General features: G+C 45.1%; 1 protein-coding gene across 6 annotated transcripts in view; it reads right to left on the bottom strand.

Moving 5' to 3' along the window:
- LOC129711774 (protein kinase C zeta type) overlaps window positions 1–18,364 on the bottom strand; it is a 458,626-nt gene that overhangs the window by 131,142 nt on the left and 309,120 nt on the right. For all 6 annotated transcript variants that reach the window (XM_055659716.1, XM_055659717.1, XM_055659714.1 and 3 more), the window contains 2 exons: window positions 10,214–10,272; window positions 4,158–4,346 (listed from right to left, as the gene is read on the bottom strand). In XM_055659716.1, the coding sequence (XP_055515691.1) occupies window positions 4,158–4,346; window positions 10,214–10,272 (248 nt within the window). The remainder of the gene's footprint in view (window positions 1–4,157; window positions 4,347–10,213; window positions 10,273–18,364) is intronic.

The raw sequence follows: 18,364 nt of genomic DNA, 5'->3' as shown, positions 1-18,364 counted from the left end.
GTAGTGTGCAGGGGTCGCTGCTGGGAGTGGTCTCGGTGGGCCGAAACGCCTGTTCCCACGCTGTATATCTCAACTAAACTGTGTAATTTCAAGACAGATCATGAGTCCAGAAACAAACAATCAAAGAACCAAGGGCATTCAGAGATCGCCATGTCTATATGAAGGGGTGAGGATAGTTGGTAGGGGAGTACAACAATAAAAAGATTTGAAAGCAACGACAAGAATTTAAAAAGCGAGTAATTATTGGGGCAGGAACAGTAACTTGAGGACGTACACTCCATTGAGGATAAATGGGGATCCTGTGGATAAGGTGAACTGTTTTAAATATCTGGGAGTCCACATCTCCGAGGATATGACATGGGCATCACACGCCTCAGCACTCGTGAGCAAGGCAAAGCAGCGCCTTTACCACCTCAGGCAATTGAGGAAATTCAGAGTGTCTCCGAGGATCCTCCAGTGCTTCTACGCAGCGGCGGTGGAAAGCATCTTGTCCGGGAACATTACCATCTGGTTTGGGAATTGCTCTGCCAAGGACAAGAAGGCTCTGCAGAGGGTAGTGCGTTCGGCCGAACGCACTATGGGAACTTCACTCGCCCCCCTGCAGGAACTATACATCAGGAGGTGCAACTCCAGAGCAAATAAAATCATGGGAGACCCCTTCCACCCCTGCAACGGACTGTTCCAGCTGCCACGGTCAGGCAAACGCCTCCGTTGCCATGCGGTGAGAATGGAGAGGTTGAGAAGGAGTTTCTTCCCAGAGGCAATTCGGACTGTAAACGCCTATCTCACCAGGGACTAACTCTACTGAACGTTTTTCCTTCCATTATTTATTATGTAAAAGAATATGTGTGTTATGATTGTGTTTATAATTTGTTTGGTTGTTTTGTTGTTTGTCTTTTGCACAAAAGTCCGCAAGCATTGCCACTTTCATTTCACTACACATCTCGTATGTGAATGTGACAAATAAACTTGACTTGACTTGTAAGCAGAATGTAATTGGTGAACCTGGACTGAGTTTGGAGTGCAGAGTTTGGGAGAGCAGAATTTGAGAGTTTAGAGCAGAGGTTAGAATATGTGATGTTGTGCAGAGAGGAAATGACCAGCCAAATCTAGAAGTGCATAAGCAAGAATGACGTGATTCATTCATTGATGAAATGTAACAAGGTCAGATACAGGCAATGCTGCGGCACAGCAGTTGGCAGTGCAAACATTTCAAAGGATAACGACAGTTTGTCCAATTTCCCATTTAGTCATTGTGCCAATTAAAACCATTAAAACCAGCTGGGGAAAAATCTATCGTCCACAAATGCCCTCTGGGTCAGGAAGCTGATGCCCTGAGCTTGGCTGGTGTACATGTGAATTCAGACAGCACTGTGGTTGATTCTGAAAAGGGCTGTTTAGTTGTATCAAAATCCACTATATGGAAATAAATCAGTTCAGATCGCCCAGCATCAATAAGCACTGCATTCAGCCAGTCATTCTTAGCCCAGTTGATCTACAAAGTCATCTGAAAACTCTTGCCTGCATTGAAAACACTCCTTCGGAGTGGCGACGCGGCTCTGGCTGCAGCGGCTCACCGGCAGTCCCGTTGTTTTTGTGTTTTGTATGTTGTTTATTTTGTTTTGTTAGTCTAGTTTTTGGTTTTTAGTTTGTGTTTTGGGGGGGGGGGGTTGAAACGGGGTTTGCAGTCTCTCCCTGCGGGGGAATGCGACCTTTTTGTCGTATTCTCCTTCTCTGCCTCCGTCTGCGCTGAGGCCTAATGGAGCTGATTGATGACCTTTAGGCTCCGGAGGCAGAGCCCGTCAGGACTCGCCCTGAGCTCGCTCCCGTGAGGGTGGTCCGGCTCAGGGCTGGAAGAGGTTGGGACGCTCCCGTGAGGGCGGCCAGCCCGAGGGTGGAACGAGGCTCCCGTCAGAGCGGCCGAGCTCGGGGAGGTGCGGCGCTCGCAGCCCGAGGGAGGTTCGGCGCCCATGTCGGGGCAGCCCGGCCCGAGGGAGAAGCGACGCCCAAGTCGGGGCGGCCCGGTCCGGGGGGAGAAGCGACGCCCAAGTCGGGGCGGCCCGGTCCGGGGGGAGAAGCGACGCCCAAGTCGGGGCGGCCCAGACCGAGGCTGAAGACGGCGCAGTACTCACGTGAGGGTGGCTGGGACGGTGTTATGGCGGTGGTGGCCTGAGTCCGGGAGTTCGGCCGCGGGCCAGAGGCTGCGTCTGCAGGACTGGTGGGCGGCAGCTTCAACCACCCCGGGCCGCGGTGTTTGAGCCGCGGGACTGATTTATAACATCGCCCGGGGGGTATCGCCTCAGCGCAGAGGGAGAAGAGGAGGGAAGAGACTGCAGACCTAAGATTTTTGCGTCCATCACAGTGAGGAGATGCTGGGTGGACTCACTGTGGTGGATGTTAATATGTGTTTATTGTTGTTTTTATTGTATTATATGTATGACTGCTGCAGTTTCATTCAGACTTCAGTCTGAATGACAATAAAGGCTATCTAATCTAATCTAATCTAATCTAAAACGTTTCCCACAGGTTTGTGAGGCAACAGCCGAAAGAACCATATATTCCTAACATGCCAAACCTACTCCACCACCTTTAACAATCCCCGCTTCTGTCTGCCATCATCTGTAGTACAACACCCACCAGGATCAGGTGCAAAGCAGTAAATAGTTGAAAGGAAAGGTCCTTGAAATCACTAAGGTTGCACACTATGAAATCTTGTGTCATCAGCATGAAACCGTCCTGCTGATTGCCACCTTCCATCCTTCCAGAGCCATTCAGTATTTCATCATGTTCAAAAAGAGTTCAGAAAGCACCAAGAGAAACACATGCAAGTTGGAAATGTCAAGATAATTGAATAGATAGCAGGGCCTCTGGCCCAACTAGCCAGGCACTAATGCTATTTGAAAGAAGGAGGAGGAGGCGGCAGTGGAGCGGGCAAAGAGAAGGAAGAAGCAGCAATTGGTGGAGAGGGGGTCCCACGGTGACCAAGCCCATCCTGTCGTAGGCAGCAGCCTAAAGAAAGTGCTACGGCCAGGGGTTACATAGTGAGCTGTGTCAACCGGACCATGCGGTGAAGAAGGGCTCGCTGGTGCAGACCAGTCACATTGAGGTGAAATGACACAAAGCGCTGGAGTAACTCAGCAGAATCAGTGTGAAGAAGGATCTCAACATGACCTCTCCATGTCCTCCAGAGATATCGCCTCACCTGCACTTTGTGTCCTTTTCTATATTATCCATCATTTGCAATTTCATAAATATACAATAATGCCATACTCGGTTATAGTGGGCAATTGGCAATAAGGAACACAATTCTGTTAGAACATGGGTTTACTGTACTCTGATTTGGATTAGATTTTAGTTTCAATTACTGAATTCAACTACAGTAATTAAATGGAATAATAAAATAAAATTCATGCCAAACTATTGTTCCTTGCATAATGTCCCTGAAAGTGGTAACACAAGTAGATAGAGTGGTAAAGAAGGCATATGGCATGCTTGTTTTCATCAGTCAGGGTATTGAGAATGACAGTCATGGAGTCATGATGCAGCTCTATAGGACTTTGGTTAGGCTGCATTTGGATTATTGTGTACAGTCTGAATGCCCCATTATAGGAAGAATGTACAGGCTTTGGAACGGGTGTAGAGGAGATTTACCAGAATGACCCCTGCATTAGGGCGAAATTGCTTTCTCTGGAAAGCCAGAGGTTGCGAAGAGTCCTGATAGTACAAAAAATTATGAGAGGGATAAATATGGTAGACAGTCAGAATATTTTTCCCATGAATAAAAAATCAAATACTAAAGATGAGAGGGACAAAGTTTAAAGAAGATGTATGATGCAAGGTTTTTTACACAGAGTGTGATGAGTGCCTGGAATGCTTTACCAGTTCATGGCATTTAAAATACCTTTTAATAGGCATAGGGATGTGCAGGGAATAGAGGGATGTAGGTTATGTGCATGTGTATGTATAAATGAAGTTCTTACCATCATGCTTGGCACAGACTTTGTGGGTCGACAGGCCTGTTATTGAGCTGTACCGTTCTATGTTCTATGACAGTGACAATATTTCAAGAATATTTTTCTGGTTGTGATCGTCTGCAATACGCTGAGCTGTCAAAGGCCGGATATCAAGATAAATAATTACTCTTTATCAAATTTTACCTCATCGTCATGGACCAGTTCCTTCTTTACAACTTTCATTGCATAAATACAGTCATTTTTCTTCAAACGCACAAGAAGAACTTTAGCATAACTGCCTCGTCCAATGACACGTATAAGATCAAAATCTTGTAAACCCAGCACTGAAGAAATCTTGATTCCATCAACACCATCAACGACTGGCTTGAGGTCCTGGAACCCAAATAAAATCAAATTACTTAATACAATTCATGCACACTTGGTTTCCAATGCAACTTCCTTAACCAAAATAATTTACAAAATGAATTAACACAACAAAGAACAATTAATCCGAGATCATTGCAACTCTGGAACTCCTCATTTTGAATATCTATATTACTAAAACTCTGTTCTTGACCGGTTTTGGCTTTCTGTGCTGCGGTTTCCGAGAGTACGCCGCCACCTATGGCCGTCATTTTTGGCCACCTCGCTCAGAGCCGCCTTCCGCCGCATGTGTGCCAAGGATTTTTCCCGTCGATGAAAATTGACAGAAATATTAATGTTTTTACAACATTCCCCATTCTCTCTGCTGCCCCTGCTGAAGGGAGGTGGAGGGACTATAAAACCAGGAAGTGCTGTGCCTCAATCAGTCTCTGCAAGTGGTGTGCCTCAATCAGAGCTTTGAATGACACTGACAAATGTCTAGAGCACTGTGAGTACCCTTAATTTCGTTTGAAAATGAAAATATGGTTAGAGGTAACAAAGCACTGCCTGCAAATGGTTGTTTGGGTTTGGGTTGAAGCAAAAAGGCACTCTCTCCCCACTCCCTCTCCTCTCCCCCCCTCCGTCTCCTCTCCCCCCCCTCCTCCATATCCTCTCCCCCCTCTCCTCTGCCCCTCCTCTCCTCTCTCTGCCCCCCCTCCTCTCCTCCTCCTCTCTCCCCCCCCTCCTCCTCTCCCCCCTCTCCCCCTCTCCCCCCCTCTCCTCTCCCCCCCTCTCCTCTCCGCCCCCCTCTCCCTCTCCCCCCCCCCCTCTCCTCTCCTCTTATGGGGGGTTGAAATAATGAGAGGTGAGGCCAAGGTTGAATCAGCTTCTGAAAAGTAGGACAGGCTCGAGTGACAAAATGGCCTGAATCTATTCCTTTAGACTTTCTGAAGACTGTCGGTGCTGACCTGCAATCACATAGAAACATAGAAACATAGAAATTAGGTGCAGGAGTAGGCCATTCGGCCCTTCGAGCCTGCACCGCCATTCAATATGATCATGGCTGATCATCCAACTCAGTATTCCGTACCTGCCTTCTCTCCATACCCTCTGATCCCCTTAGCCACAAGGGCCACATCTAACTCCCTCTTAAATATAGCCAATGAACTGGCCTCGACTACCCTCTGTGGCAGAGAGTTTCAGAGATTCACCACTCTGTGTGAAAAAAGTTCTTCTCATCTCGTTTTTAAAGGATTTCCCACTTATCCTTAAGCTGTGACCCCTTGTCCTGGACTTCCCCAACATCGGGAGCAATCTTCCTGCATCTAGCCTGTCCAACCCCTTAAGAATTTTGTACGTTTCTATAAATCCTCTCAATCTCCTAAATTCTAGAGAGTATAAACCAAGTCTATCCAGTCTTTCTTCATAAGACAGCCCTGACATCCCAGGAATCAGTCTGGTGAACCTTCTCTACACTCCCTCTATGGCAATAATGTCCTTCCTCAGATTAGGAGACCAAAACTGTACGCAATACTCCAGGTGTGGTCTCACCAAGACTCTGTACAACTGCAGTAGAACCTCCCTGCTCCTATACTCAAATCCTCTTGCTATGAAAGCTAACATACCATTCGCTTTCTTCACTGCCTGCTGCACCTGCATGCCTACTTTCAATGACTGGTGTACCATGACACCCAGGTCTCGCTGCATCTCCCATTTTCCTAGTCGGCTACCATTTAGATAATAGTCTGCTTTCCTGTTTTTGCCACCAAAATGGATAACCTCACATTTATCCACATTATACTGCATCTGCCAAACATTTGCCCACTCACCCAGCCTATCCGCCATCTTGCAGTCTCCTAGCATCATCCTGTACACTAGCACTATCCTCCACAATAGGGACAATTTACAATATTACCAAAGCCAATTAACTCACAACCCTGTACTTCTTTGGAATGTGGGAGGAAATCGGAGCACCCGGAGAAAACGGAGAAGATGCAGACTCCGTACAGACAGCAACCATAGTCAGGATCGTACTCTAAGGCAGAAACTCTACCGCTGCACCACTGTTCCTTTCCTTAAGCTTTTATTATGTTTAATTTCTTGGAGAAAATTTGTAAGTATCATATATCATAGGGCATCTGTGATACCCTCACTAGATGAATATACACCATCGAGTCATAGAGCATGGAAACAGGCCCTTCGGCCCAATTTACCCATGCCAACCAAGATGCTCCATCTACGATAATTCCACTTGCCTGCATTTGGTGAATATCCCTTTAAACCTTTTCTACCTATGTACATGTCTTTTAAATGTTGTTAGAGTACCTGCCTCAACTACCTCCTCTGGCAGCTCATTCCATATACCCACCTGTGTAAAAAAATTGCCACCATGTTCCTATTAAATCTTTTCCCTCTCACCTTAAACGGATGATACAAAGCTGGGTGGCAGTGTGAGCTGCGAGAATGCTATAAGGCTGCAGGATGACTTGGATTGGTTGGGTGAATGGGCAGATGCATGGCAGATGCAGTATAATGTGGATAAATGTGAGGTTATCCACTTTGGTGGCAAGAACAGGAAGGCAGATATTATCTGAATGGTGTCAGATTGTGAAAAGGGGAGTTGCAACGAGACCTGGGTGTCCTTGTACCTCAGTCACTGAAAGTAGGCAGTGAAAAAAGCTAATGGCATGTTGGCCTTCATTGCGAGAGGATTTGAGTTTAGGAGCAAGGAGGTCCTACTACAGTTATACAGGGGCCTGGTGAGACTGCACGTGGACTATTGTGTGCAGTTGTGTTCTCCTAATTTTAGGAAGGACATTCTTTCTATTGAGTGAATGCAGCGTACGTTCACCAGGTTGATTCCTGGGATGGCGCGACTGACATATCAAGAAAGAATCGGTCGACTGGGCCTGTATTCACTGGAAATTAGAAGGATGAGAGGGTTGCTTACAGAAACATAGAAAAATCTTAAGGGATTGGACAGGTTAGATGCAAGAAAAATGTTCCCGATGTTCCAGAACCAGGGACCACAGTTTAGGAATAAGGGGTAGGCTATTTAGGTCTGAGATGAGGAAAAATGTTTTCACCCTGAGATTTGTGAATGTGTGATATAAGCGAGTTCGGTATTCCGACTGCGCATACCCAGGTCATAGGTCACTCGCAGTGGAGGCCAATTTACTGGATGTTTTCAAGAGAGAGTTAGATTTAGCTCTTAGAGCTAAAGAAATCAAGGGATATGGGGAAAAAGCAGGTACAGGGTTCTGATTTTAGATGATCAGCCATAATCATATTGAATGGCGGTGATGGCTTGAAGGGTCGAATGGCCTACTCCTGCACCTATATTCAATGTTTCTATGTAAACCTCTGTAATCTGGTTCTTGATTCCCCTACTCTGGGTAAAAGACTATGTGTTCACCATATCTATTCCCTTAAATATCTTATACACCACTGTAAGATCATCCCTCAAAGCCTCCCTTCCTCAAGGAAATAATGTCCTAGCCTGCCCAACTTCTCCCACTATCTCAGACCTTCAAGGCCAAGCAATTGTTATTGGGCATATACACAGATATCATGTGGAGTCAATTAAAGGCCAGCTGATGAAAATGCAGCATCAGCATGTTCCAGTAAGGAGGGATAAGGATGGCAAGGTAAGGGAACCGTGGATGACCATGTCAGGTGTAAGAGAGTGGCATCAGAGGAATGTAAAGAAAGTATGAATGAACTCGTTGGAGATTAGAAGGCCCAAAAGGGTCTATGAAATGACATTAGCAAGATGGATTTTTAAAAATCCTCAGACCTTTTAAACATACTTTAACATTAAAGAGGTGACCAGAAGAAGGGAGGACCATTCACATCTAAAAGGAGGAAATCTATGCTTGTTGATGTAGGAGATGCACTAAACGAATAATTTGTATTCACCGAAAAAGACTCGGAGGATAATGAGGTCATAAGTTCATAAATTCATGTGATAGGAGCAGAATTAGACAATTCGGCCCATAGAAACATAGAAATTAGGTGCAGGAGTAGGCCATTCGGCCCTTCGAGCCTGCACCGCCATTCAATATGATCATGGCTGATCATCCAACTCAATATCCCATACCTGCCTTCTCTCCATATCCTCTGATCCCCTTAGCCACAAGGGCCACATCTAACTCCCTCTTAAATATAGCCAATGAACTGGCCTCGACTACCCTCTGCTGCAGAGAGTTCCAGAGATTCATCACTCTCTGTGTGAAAAAAGTTCTTCTCATCTCGGTTTCAAAGGATTTCCCCCTTATACTTAAGCTGTGACCCCTTGTCCTGGACTTCCCCAACATCGGGAGCAATCTTCCTGCATCTAGCCTGTCCAACCCCTTAAGAATTTTGTAAGTTTCTATAAGATCCCCTCTTAATCTCCTAAATTCTAGAGAGTATAAACCAAGTCTATCCAGTCTTTCTTCATAAGACAGTCCTGACATCCCAGGAATCAGTCTGGTGAACCTTCTCTGCACTCCCTCTATGGCAATAATGTCCTTCCTCAGATTTGGAGACCAAAACTGTACGCAATACTCCAGGTGTGGTCTCACCAAGACCCTGTACAACTGCAGTAGAACCTCCCTGCTCCTATACTCAAATCCTTTTGCTATGAAATCTGCTCCGCCATTCAATCATGGCTGATCTATCATTCCCTCTTAAGGGCCTTCTCCCCTTAACTCCTGACACCCGTACTAATCGGAAATTCTCCACATCCACTCTATCCAGTCCTTTCACTATTCAGTAAGTTTCTACGAGGTACCCCCTCATCCTTCTAAACCCCAGTGCCGTCAAAAGTTCATCATGTTAACTCAATCATCCCTGGGATCATTCTCGTTAACTTCCTCTAGACCAGGAGTTGGCAACCTTGTTCTGCATAGGGGCCAGGCCACATGTCTGTGAGCGGATGGCGGGCCACATCTATTGCCATCGTGGGACATTTGGTGTTGTTTTTCGCATCAGTTTTCAAGTGTTTTTCAATTAGTTTTCTGCAGATCCCAGGTCCCTCACGTGACCTGGGACTGGTCGCAGTTCCCAGGTTGGCTCGCCTTCCCCGGGATTGGCTGTAGCGCCCAGGTCGCCTGTGTACCTAGAATGAGCCGCTGTTCCCAAATCAGCTTGCGTCCCCGGGAATGGCTACAGTTCCCAGGTCGCGAAAACAAATTGAAAAAAAATACACCTGCAGGCCGGATGATTTTGGGTTATGGGCTACCCTTTCGGGTTACCCATTCCAACGCCAGCACATAAGGAATCATATTAATTCATAGAAAGATACAGCGGACAATTAGGCCGTTTAAGCCTACAGGGTCTGCTCCGACCATCAACCACCATTTACTCTGTTTTTACATTAATCTCAGTTTAATTTTATCTTCATATTCTCATCAATTCACCCCAGATTCCACCATTCACTCCCACACAATAGTGACAGTTTACAGCCAATGAACCTACCAATCTGCATGTCTTTAAGATGTGGGAGGAAACTGAGTCACCCAGGATTACAGGGAGAACATTGACGTTTTTCAAGTATATAATCCAAATAACTATTCTCTTTGAAGAACCTGAAAACATCACCATACTATTTTATCACAACATTAAAGCCTGTGCCCAATCCTGTCAATCTCCAACACACACACACACGTGCATTTCCAAGCATTGGCAAAATGATCTAAAACAATGGCTATTTTTCACATTATCTCAGAGGAACTGAAGACAGGGGCAGAATTACAATTGTGGCTTAGCTCAGCCAAATCAAATATCACAATTGAGCTTCAATCAATCTGAACTGTAATATCTAAGCACCATACCAGACCGAATATTTACAACCAATTATAAACTGACAGAAACACACATAATTTTCAAGGTTTACTATTCATTCCAGAACCTACCTCTGAATCATCTGTGACCTTGTCCAATTTCGTCCGACTATGTGGCAAGAATGGAACAACTGTAAAGGAATGTGAACAATTTTAACTCAACTTGAATTTTGACTTTTACCAAGTAAGTAACCCAATAATATTGAGAAAAAGAAAAATGCCAACTCTTGAAAATTGAAGTATAAATAGAGAAAGTCAGTCAAGTTGGTCACTGGCGAAAGGCTGACCTGTATGATAGCCTTCCTGGTCTTTATATAAGAAATAACAAGAACATTCAGGAAATACTTTGCACATACAAGCCACATAAGAATTTTGAATGTTTAATTGAGTTCACCCCTATTTCTTCTGAATAATTCCCAGTAAGCTCACTCTCATAGAAACATAGAACATAGAAATTAGGTGCAGGAGTAGGCCATTTGGCCCTTCGAGCCTGCACCACCATTCAATATGATCTTGGCTGATCATCCAACTCAGTATCCCGTACCTGCCTTATCTCCATACCCTCTGATCCCTTTAGCCACAAGGGCCACATCCAGTCTTTCTTCATAAGACAGTCCTGACATCCCAGGAATCAGTCTGGTGAACCTTCTCTGCACTCCCTCTATGGCAATAATGTCCTTCCTCAGATTTGGAGACCAAAACTGTACACAATACTCTAGGTATGTCTCACCAAGACCCTGTACAACTGCAGTAGAACCTCCCTGCTCCTATACTCAAATCCTTTTGCTATGAAAGCTAACATACCATTCACTTTCTTCACTGCCTGCTGCACCTGCATGCCCACTTTCAATGACTGGTGTACCATGACACCCAGGTCTCGCTGCATCTCCCCTTTTCCTAGTCGGCCACCATTTAGATAATAGTCTGCGTTCCTGTTTTTGCCAACAAAATGGATAACCTCACATTTATCCACATTATACTGCATCTGCTAAACATTTGCCCACTCACCCAGCCTATCCAAGTCTCCTAGCATCCTCCTCACAGCTGACACTGCCCCCCAGCTTTGTGTCACCCGCAAACTTGGAGATATTGCCTTCAATTCCCTCATCTAGATCATTAATATATATTGTAAATAGCTGGGGTCCCAACACTGAGTCTTGCGGTACCCCACTAGTCACTGCCTGCCATTGTGAAAAGGACCCGTTTACTCCTACTCTTTGCTTCCTGTTTGCCAGTCAGTTCTCTATCCACATCAATACTGAACCCCCAATGCCGTGTGCTTTAAGTTTGTATACTAATCTCTTATGTGGGACCTTGTCGAAAGCCTTCTGGAAGTCCAGATACACCACATCCACTGGTTCTCCCCTATCCACGCTACTAGTTACATCTTCGAAAAATTCTATAAGATTCGTCAGACATGATTTACCTTTCGTAAATCCATGCTGACTTTGTCCAATGATTTCACCACTTTCCAAATGTGCTTCTATCCCATCTTTAATAACTGACTCTAGCAGTTTCCCCACTACCGATGTTAGACTAACTGGTCTGTAATTCCCCGTTTTCTCTCTCCCTCCCTTCTTAAAAAGTGCGGTTACGTTTGCTACCCGCCAATCCTCAGGAACTACTCCAGAATCTAAAGAGTTTTGAAAGATTATTATTAATGCATCCACTATTTCTGGAGCTACATCCTTAAGTACTCTGGGATGCAGCCTATCTGGCCCTGGGAATTTATCGGCCTTTAATCCATTCAATTTACCCAACACCACTTCCCGACTAACCTGGATTTCACTCAATTCCTCCAACTTCTTTGACCCCCCATGCTATTTCCGGCAGATTATTTATGTCTTCCTTAGTGAAGACGGAACCAAAGTAGTTATTCAATTGGTCCGCCATATCCTTGTTCCCCATGATCAACTCACCTGTTTCTGACTGCAAGGGACCTATATTTGTTTTAACTAATCTCTTTCTTTTCACATATCTATAAAAACTTTTGCAGTCAGTTTTTATGTTCCCTGCCAGTTTTCTTTCATAATCTATTTTTCCTTTCCTAATTAAGTCCTTTGTCCTCCTCTGCTGGTCTCTGAATTTCTCCCAGTCCTTTGGTATGCTGCTTTTTCTGGCTAATTTGTACGCATCATCCTTCCTTCCCTGATTTATTCTTTTGCCAAACTGGGATGAACAATTTTTGTAGTTCATCCATGCAGTCTTTAAATGTCTTCCATTGCATATCCACCGTCAACCTTTTTAGAATTAATTGCCAGTCAATCTTGGCCAATTCACGTCTCATACCCTCAAAGTTACCTTTCTTTAAGTTCATAACCATTGTTTCTGAATTAACAATGTCACTCTCCATCCTAATGAAGAACTCAACCATATTATGGTCACTCTTGCCCAAGGGGGCACGTACAACAAGACTGCTAACTAACCCTTCCTCATTACTCAATACCCAGTCTAAAATAGCCTGCTCTCTCGTTGGTTCCTCTACATGTTGATTTAGATAACTATCCCGCATACATTCCAAGAAATCCTCTTCCTCAGCACCCCTGCCAATTTGATTCACCCAATCTATATGTAGATTGAAGTCACCCATTATAACTGTTTTGCCTTTGTCGCACACATTTCTAATTTCCTGTTTGATACCATCTCCAACTTCACTACTACTGTTAAGTGTAACATAATATATACTCGGGGTTTGGTCTCACCAGGTCTCCTCATAGGTTCCTCCATCCCCAACCATCTAACGCCCCCACGAATCCCAATGGGGAGCTGGAATGTTGTCTATCTTGCTGCGTAGGAATCACCTCATTTCCTGAGAACTGGAAGTGGAACTGACCCCTCTTCTGACCTTTGTATTGAAGTAAGGACATCGATGAAGCATGAGAAGGCATAGTACCTACGATAAAATCCTGAGACACGAATGTCTCAAGTCTGGAGAGCAGAGTACAGTTCTGTGTTCATAGCTACTTGGGATGAACCAGGACTTTAGTTTAGTCTATTGTCACGTATACCGAGGGACAGAGAAAGCTTTTGTTGCATGTTATCCAGTCAGCGGAAAGACAATACACGATTACAATTGAGGCATTCAGTGTACAGATGCATGATAAGGGAATAACGTTTAGTGTAATATAAATCCAGTCCAATTAAAGATAGTCCAAGGGTCTCCAAATGAGGTGAATATTAGGTAGACAAAAGTGCTGGAGAAACTCAGCGGGTGCAGCAGCATCTATGGAGCGAAGGAAAAAGTCAACGTTTCGGGCCGAAACCCTTCTTCAGACTGATGCTTCAGGTGAATATTAGTTCAGGACTGCTCTCTAGTTGTGGTAGGATGGTTCAGTTGACTGATAATTGGATGGTTCAGTTGTCTGATAACAGCTGGGTTGAAACTGTCCCTGAATTTGGGACAGAATGCAGATATATACTCGGGGTGTGGTCTCACCAGGGCTCTGTACACCTGCAGTAGGATCTTCTTGCTCCTAAACTCTAATCCTCTCGCAATGAAGGCCAACATGCCTTCATTGCATTAGCTTTCTTCACTGCCTGATGTGCCTGCGTGCTTACATTCAGTGACTGATGTACAGGACACCCAAGTCTCGTTGCGCCTCCCTTTTTCATAAGCTGACACCATGCAGATAATTATCTGCCTTCCTGTTCTTGCCGCCAAAGTGGTTAACCTCACATTTATCCACATTATACTGCCATGCATCTGCCCACTCACCAAACCTATCCTGCAGCGTCATAGCATCCTCCTCGCAGCTCACACTGCCACCCAGCTTTGTGTCATCCGTAAACTTGGAGATGTTACATTTAATTTCCTCGTCTAATTTGTTAATATATATTGTAAATAACTGGGGTCCCAGCACTGAGCCTTGCTGCACCCCACAAGTCACTGCCTGCCATTCTGAAAAGGACTCGTTAATTCCTGCTCTTTGCCTCCTGTCTTCCAACCAGTTATCTATCCATGTCAATACCCTACCCCCAATACCATGTGTTCTAAATTTGCATACTAATATCTTGGGTGGGACTTTGTCAAAGGCTTTTTGAAAGTCCAGATACACCAAATCCACTCACTCTCCCTTATCCATTCTACTTGTCACATCCTCAAAAAATTCCAGATGATTACTCAGCGTGATTTCCCCTTCATAAATCTATGCTGACTTTGACTGAATCTGTCGGTAGACAAAAATGCTGGAGAAACTCAGCGGGTGAGGCAGGATCTATGGAGCAAAGGAACTAGGCGACGTTTCGGGTCGAGACCCTTCTTCAGAAGATGGAGAGACTGATTCTGTCAAGGCTTTCAAAATGTGCTATTATTACATCTTTAATAATCGACAAGCATCTTCCCCACTACCGATGTAAGGCTAACTGTCCTATAATTCCCCGTTTTCTGCACACAATACTCCAGGTGTGGTCTCACTATAGCCCTGTACAACTGCAGAAGGACCCCTTTGCTCCTATACTTAACTCCTCTTGTTATGAAGGCCAACATGCCATTAGCTTTCTTCACTGCCTGCTGTACCTGCATGCTTACCTTCACTGACTGATGAACTAGGACACTCAGATCTTGTTCTATTTCCCCTTTTCCTAACTCTGGAATGTAGACCATCAAGCCCTGGGGATTTATCTGCCCTCAGTCCCAACAGTTTAAGGGCCTGTCCCACTGTATGAGGTAATTGAAGAGTTCTCCCGAGTTTTCCCCTGATTCTAACTCGGAGAATGTCCGTAGCGAGTCCGTAGGAGTTCGTGGATGTATCGTAGCGGCTCGTAATGCTAACGGTAGGTACTCGGGAAATCTGGTAAACTTGTGACATTTTTTCAACACTGTGAAAAATGTCCACGAGTAAAAAAACACTCGTGATGAAAAAATGTTTTACTTTTTACTCGTACGAGCCGCTACGAGACATCCACGAACTCCTACGGACCCGCTATGGACATTATCTGAGTTTGAATCAGGGGAAAACTCGGGAGAAGATTTACCTCGTACAGTGGGACAGGCCCTTTAACTAACACCATTTCTTGACTGATCTGGATTCCCCTCAGTTCCGCCCTCCCAATAGATCCTGTCCGCTCGTATTTCAGGGAGATTGTTTGTATCTTCCTTAATGAAGACAGAACCAAAGTACTTGTTTAACTGGTCAGCTATTTCCTTGTATCCAATTATAAATTCACTTGTGTCTGACTGTAAGGGACCTACATTTGTCTTCACTAATCTTTTCCTCTTCACATATCTGAAGAAACAACTCTCAGAAACTGGCACTGGCTTCTATTTTTTGCATTATTTTAACTTCCATGCACGTCAATTCTATGGGGATTGGAAACCCATCCTTGTACTTGATTGGACAACTTATGATCAGAAACTTTAGTACTTTGTGTTTGAATGCCTTCCACTGCTCTGATGCCTTAAGGAAGCTGCTACTTCCAGTAACAGTGCCCAGTCCATTTTTGTTGAGTAAATTAATAAATCAAGCAGGAACATGGGATTGTGGGCTAATTTGCTACTCAGTGGTCTTTTCACGACATTAAGCTTTTTTAAACTATTCCACCTTAATCACTCACAATATGAAGGGAAACCTTTGGCACAGATTGCTGGTATAATTTAATGTGTTTTTCCACCAGTTATAAATATCATATAAATTCAAAATTCATTTTGCCTTGGGATAATTGCATTCTCTCTGCACTCTCAGTTATTACACATAAATTAGAACTCCTGGCTATTTTAGACATGAACCTTAAATTAGATTTTCAATATAATCAGGACAGTGTGTAATAAATTGGGTAGGATGTTTCCATCCCAGGAAAAAGGTTCTGACTGTCTACCCTTGTCTATGCTTCTCATAATTGTATATATTTCTATCAGCATTCTGGTAAACCTCCTCTGCACCCTCTCCATTTTTCCTGCAAACTGGCGATTAAGACTGCATGCGTTTAAGTGGGAAAATTGGCAAATGAAGTGGAAGAAGGGCTCTTTTGGACATGGAATAACCTGAACCCTATATATATACATATATGAACCCTATATATATATACATATATATACGGTCGAGGTTATTCCATATCTAAAAGAGCCTTTGTTCCATTTAATTTGCCAAATTTCCCTATACAGGTGCACAACCTTTTATCCGGTGTTTACCAGGATGTCGTCTGCGCACCAAAGCTCGCGTTTGGCGCCAAACATGACCCGAAACGACCCACGGTCAACCCAGGTCTGTATTACTGTAGCGGCTGCCTCCTCCCCGGAGACCGGGGAGACACTTAAACATCTGTAAATCATTGCTTAAATGTTAGTCAGTTATTTTGGAGGGCTTTTATGTGAAGGGGGGGGGGGGGGGGTGAAGGGGGAAACTTTAATTCTTAGTCCCCTACCTAGTCGGAGAGGTGGGGAGCGGTCAATGCCTTACCCGGTCGCCGTGCAGTAAGCTCCGCAGCGCTGTGGCCGCCAACTCCCAGCTGGGGCTGCGGGCGTCCGGCCGCGGCAACTCTACCCCTGGCTGCGCGGCGCTCCAAATCCAGCGCGGCCCGCGGCCGGACGCCCGCAGTCCCAGCTCCGTGATGTTGTGTGTCGGCGGCCACAGCGCTCCGGAGCTTACCGCACGGCGACCCGGTAAGGCATTGCCCGCTCCCCGCTGGTATCCCAGCGCTGCAACGCCGCCGACTCCCAACATCGCAGAGCTGGGGCTGCGGGCGTCCGGCCGCGGGCCGCGCTGGATTTGGAGCGCCTCGCAGCCAGGAGTAGAGTTGCCGGGGTCGGAGCTACAACCGGCGCCACATGCAGCCGGACGCCCGCAGCCCCAGCTGGGAGTTGGCGGCCACATCGCTGCGGAGCTTACTGCACGGCGACCCGGTAAGGCATTGCCCGCTCCCCGCCTCTCCGACCAGGTAGGGGACTAAGAATTAAAGTTTCCCCCTTCACCCCCCCCCCCCCACCACCCACATAAAATCCCTCCAAACTAACTGACTAACATTTATGCAATGATTTACAATGAATCCCCGGTCTCCGGGGAGGAGGCAGCTGCTCCAGACTTTTCAAGCCGCCCGCGCTACCTACCTAATCTACGCTAAAAATCTTCCATTCGGAAATCCGAAAATGTCCGAAATCCGACAAGTGTCTGGTCCCAAGGCTTTCGGATTAAAGGTTGTGCACCTGTATATGAAAAGGTATTCCGCTCATTAATCCAGCCAAAAATAAAATGTTATTCTATATTAAAGGGCGGAATAGGCTCGAAATGTTGAGTGGCCGCCTCTTCTTCTGGCTAATTTATATGAATGATCAATGAAAATAATGCAACTATTTTTTGAAACGTTTTCTTATTATCCACAAGACGTCCCCAGAAGAACACACCCATTGCTTACTTACATCCAAAAACGAGCAGTAATTTGATATTTAAGTTGTCAAACATGACTAAATAGAAACAAAATACATTGATCATCACACCATTAGAGTCAATTAATTATAGTCATAGAGTTATACCATGTGGAAACAGGCCCTTCGGCCCAACTTGCCCACATCGGCCAACATGTCCGAGCTACACTAGTCCCACCTGCCTGTGCTTGGTCCATATCCCTCCAAACGTGTCCTATCCATGTACCTGTCTAACTGCACTTGTCCCAACCTCAACTATCTTCTCTGGCACCTTTTTGGTCACGTCTTAAAAAAAATCAATCAGATTTGTGAGATACGACCTCCCACTTACAAAACCATGCTGACTGTCCCTAATCAGCCTATGCCCATCCATATGCCTGTATAATCTATGCCGCAGAACACTCTCTAATTGCAAAACAAAATATTTGATATGTCCGTCCTCGTTAGTGTTAATCCAACTCCAACAATCCAAAATATTTGCGATTAATATATGTTTACTTAATTTTCAGAGGTTTTTAAATATTTCTAGAGCCCCTGTCAATACTAATAATGTCAACAGAGATATACAGCCTGGTAACACGCCTTGCAGCCCAACTTGCCCTTTCTGGTTAAGAAGTTTTAGAATAAAGGGGAGGCCATTTAAGATTGAGATGAGAAAAAACGTTTTCACCCACCCAGAGTTGTGAATTTGTGGAAATCCCTGCCACAGAGGGCAGTGGAGACCAAATCACTGGATGGATTTAAGAGAGAGTTAGATGGAGCTCTAGGGGCTAGAGGAATCAAGGGATATGGGGAGAAGGCAGGCACGGGTTATTGTTTGGAGACGATCACAATTCAGGGCAACGTAATGTTTAAGTTTAAGATGG

This window comes from Leucoraja erinacea, chromosome 30, assembly GCF_028641065.1.
Source record: "Leucoraja erinacea ecotype New England chromosome 30, Leri_hhj_1, whole genome shotgun sequence".
Classification (NCBI taxonomy): domain Eukaryota; kingdom Metazoa; phylum Chordata; class Chondrichthyes; order Rajiformes; family Rajidae; genus Leucoraja; species Leucoraja erinaceus.
The sequence above is the reverse complement of the archived record's forward strand: the minus strand, read 5'-3'. Positions and strand labels throughout refer to the sequence as shown.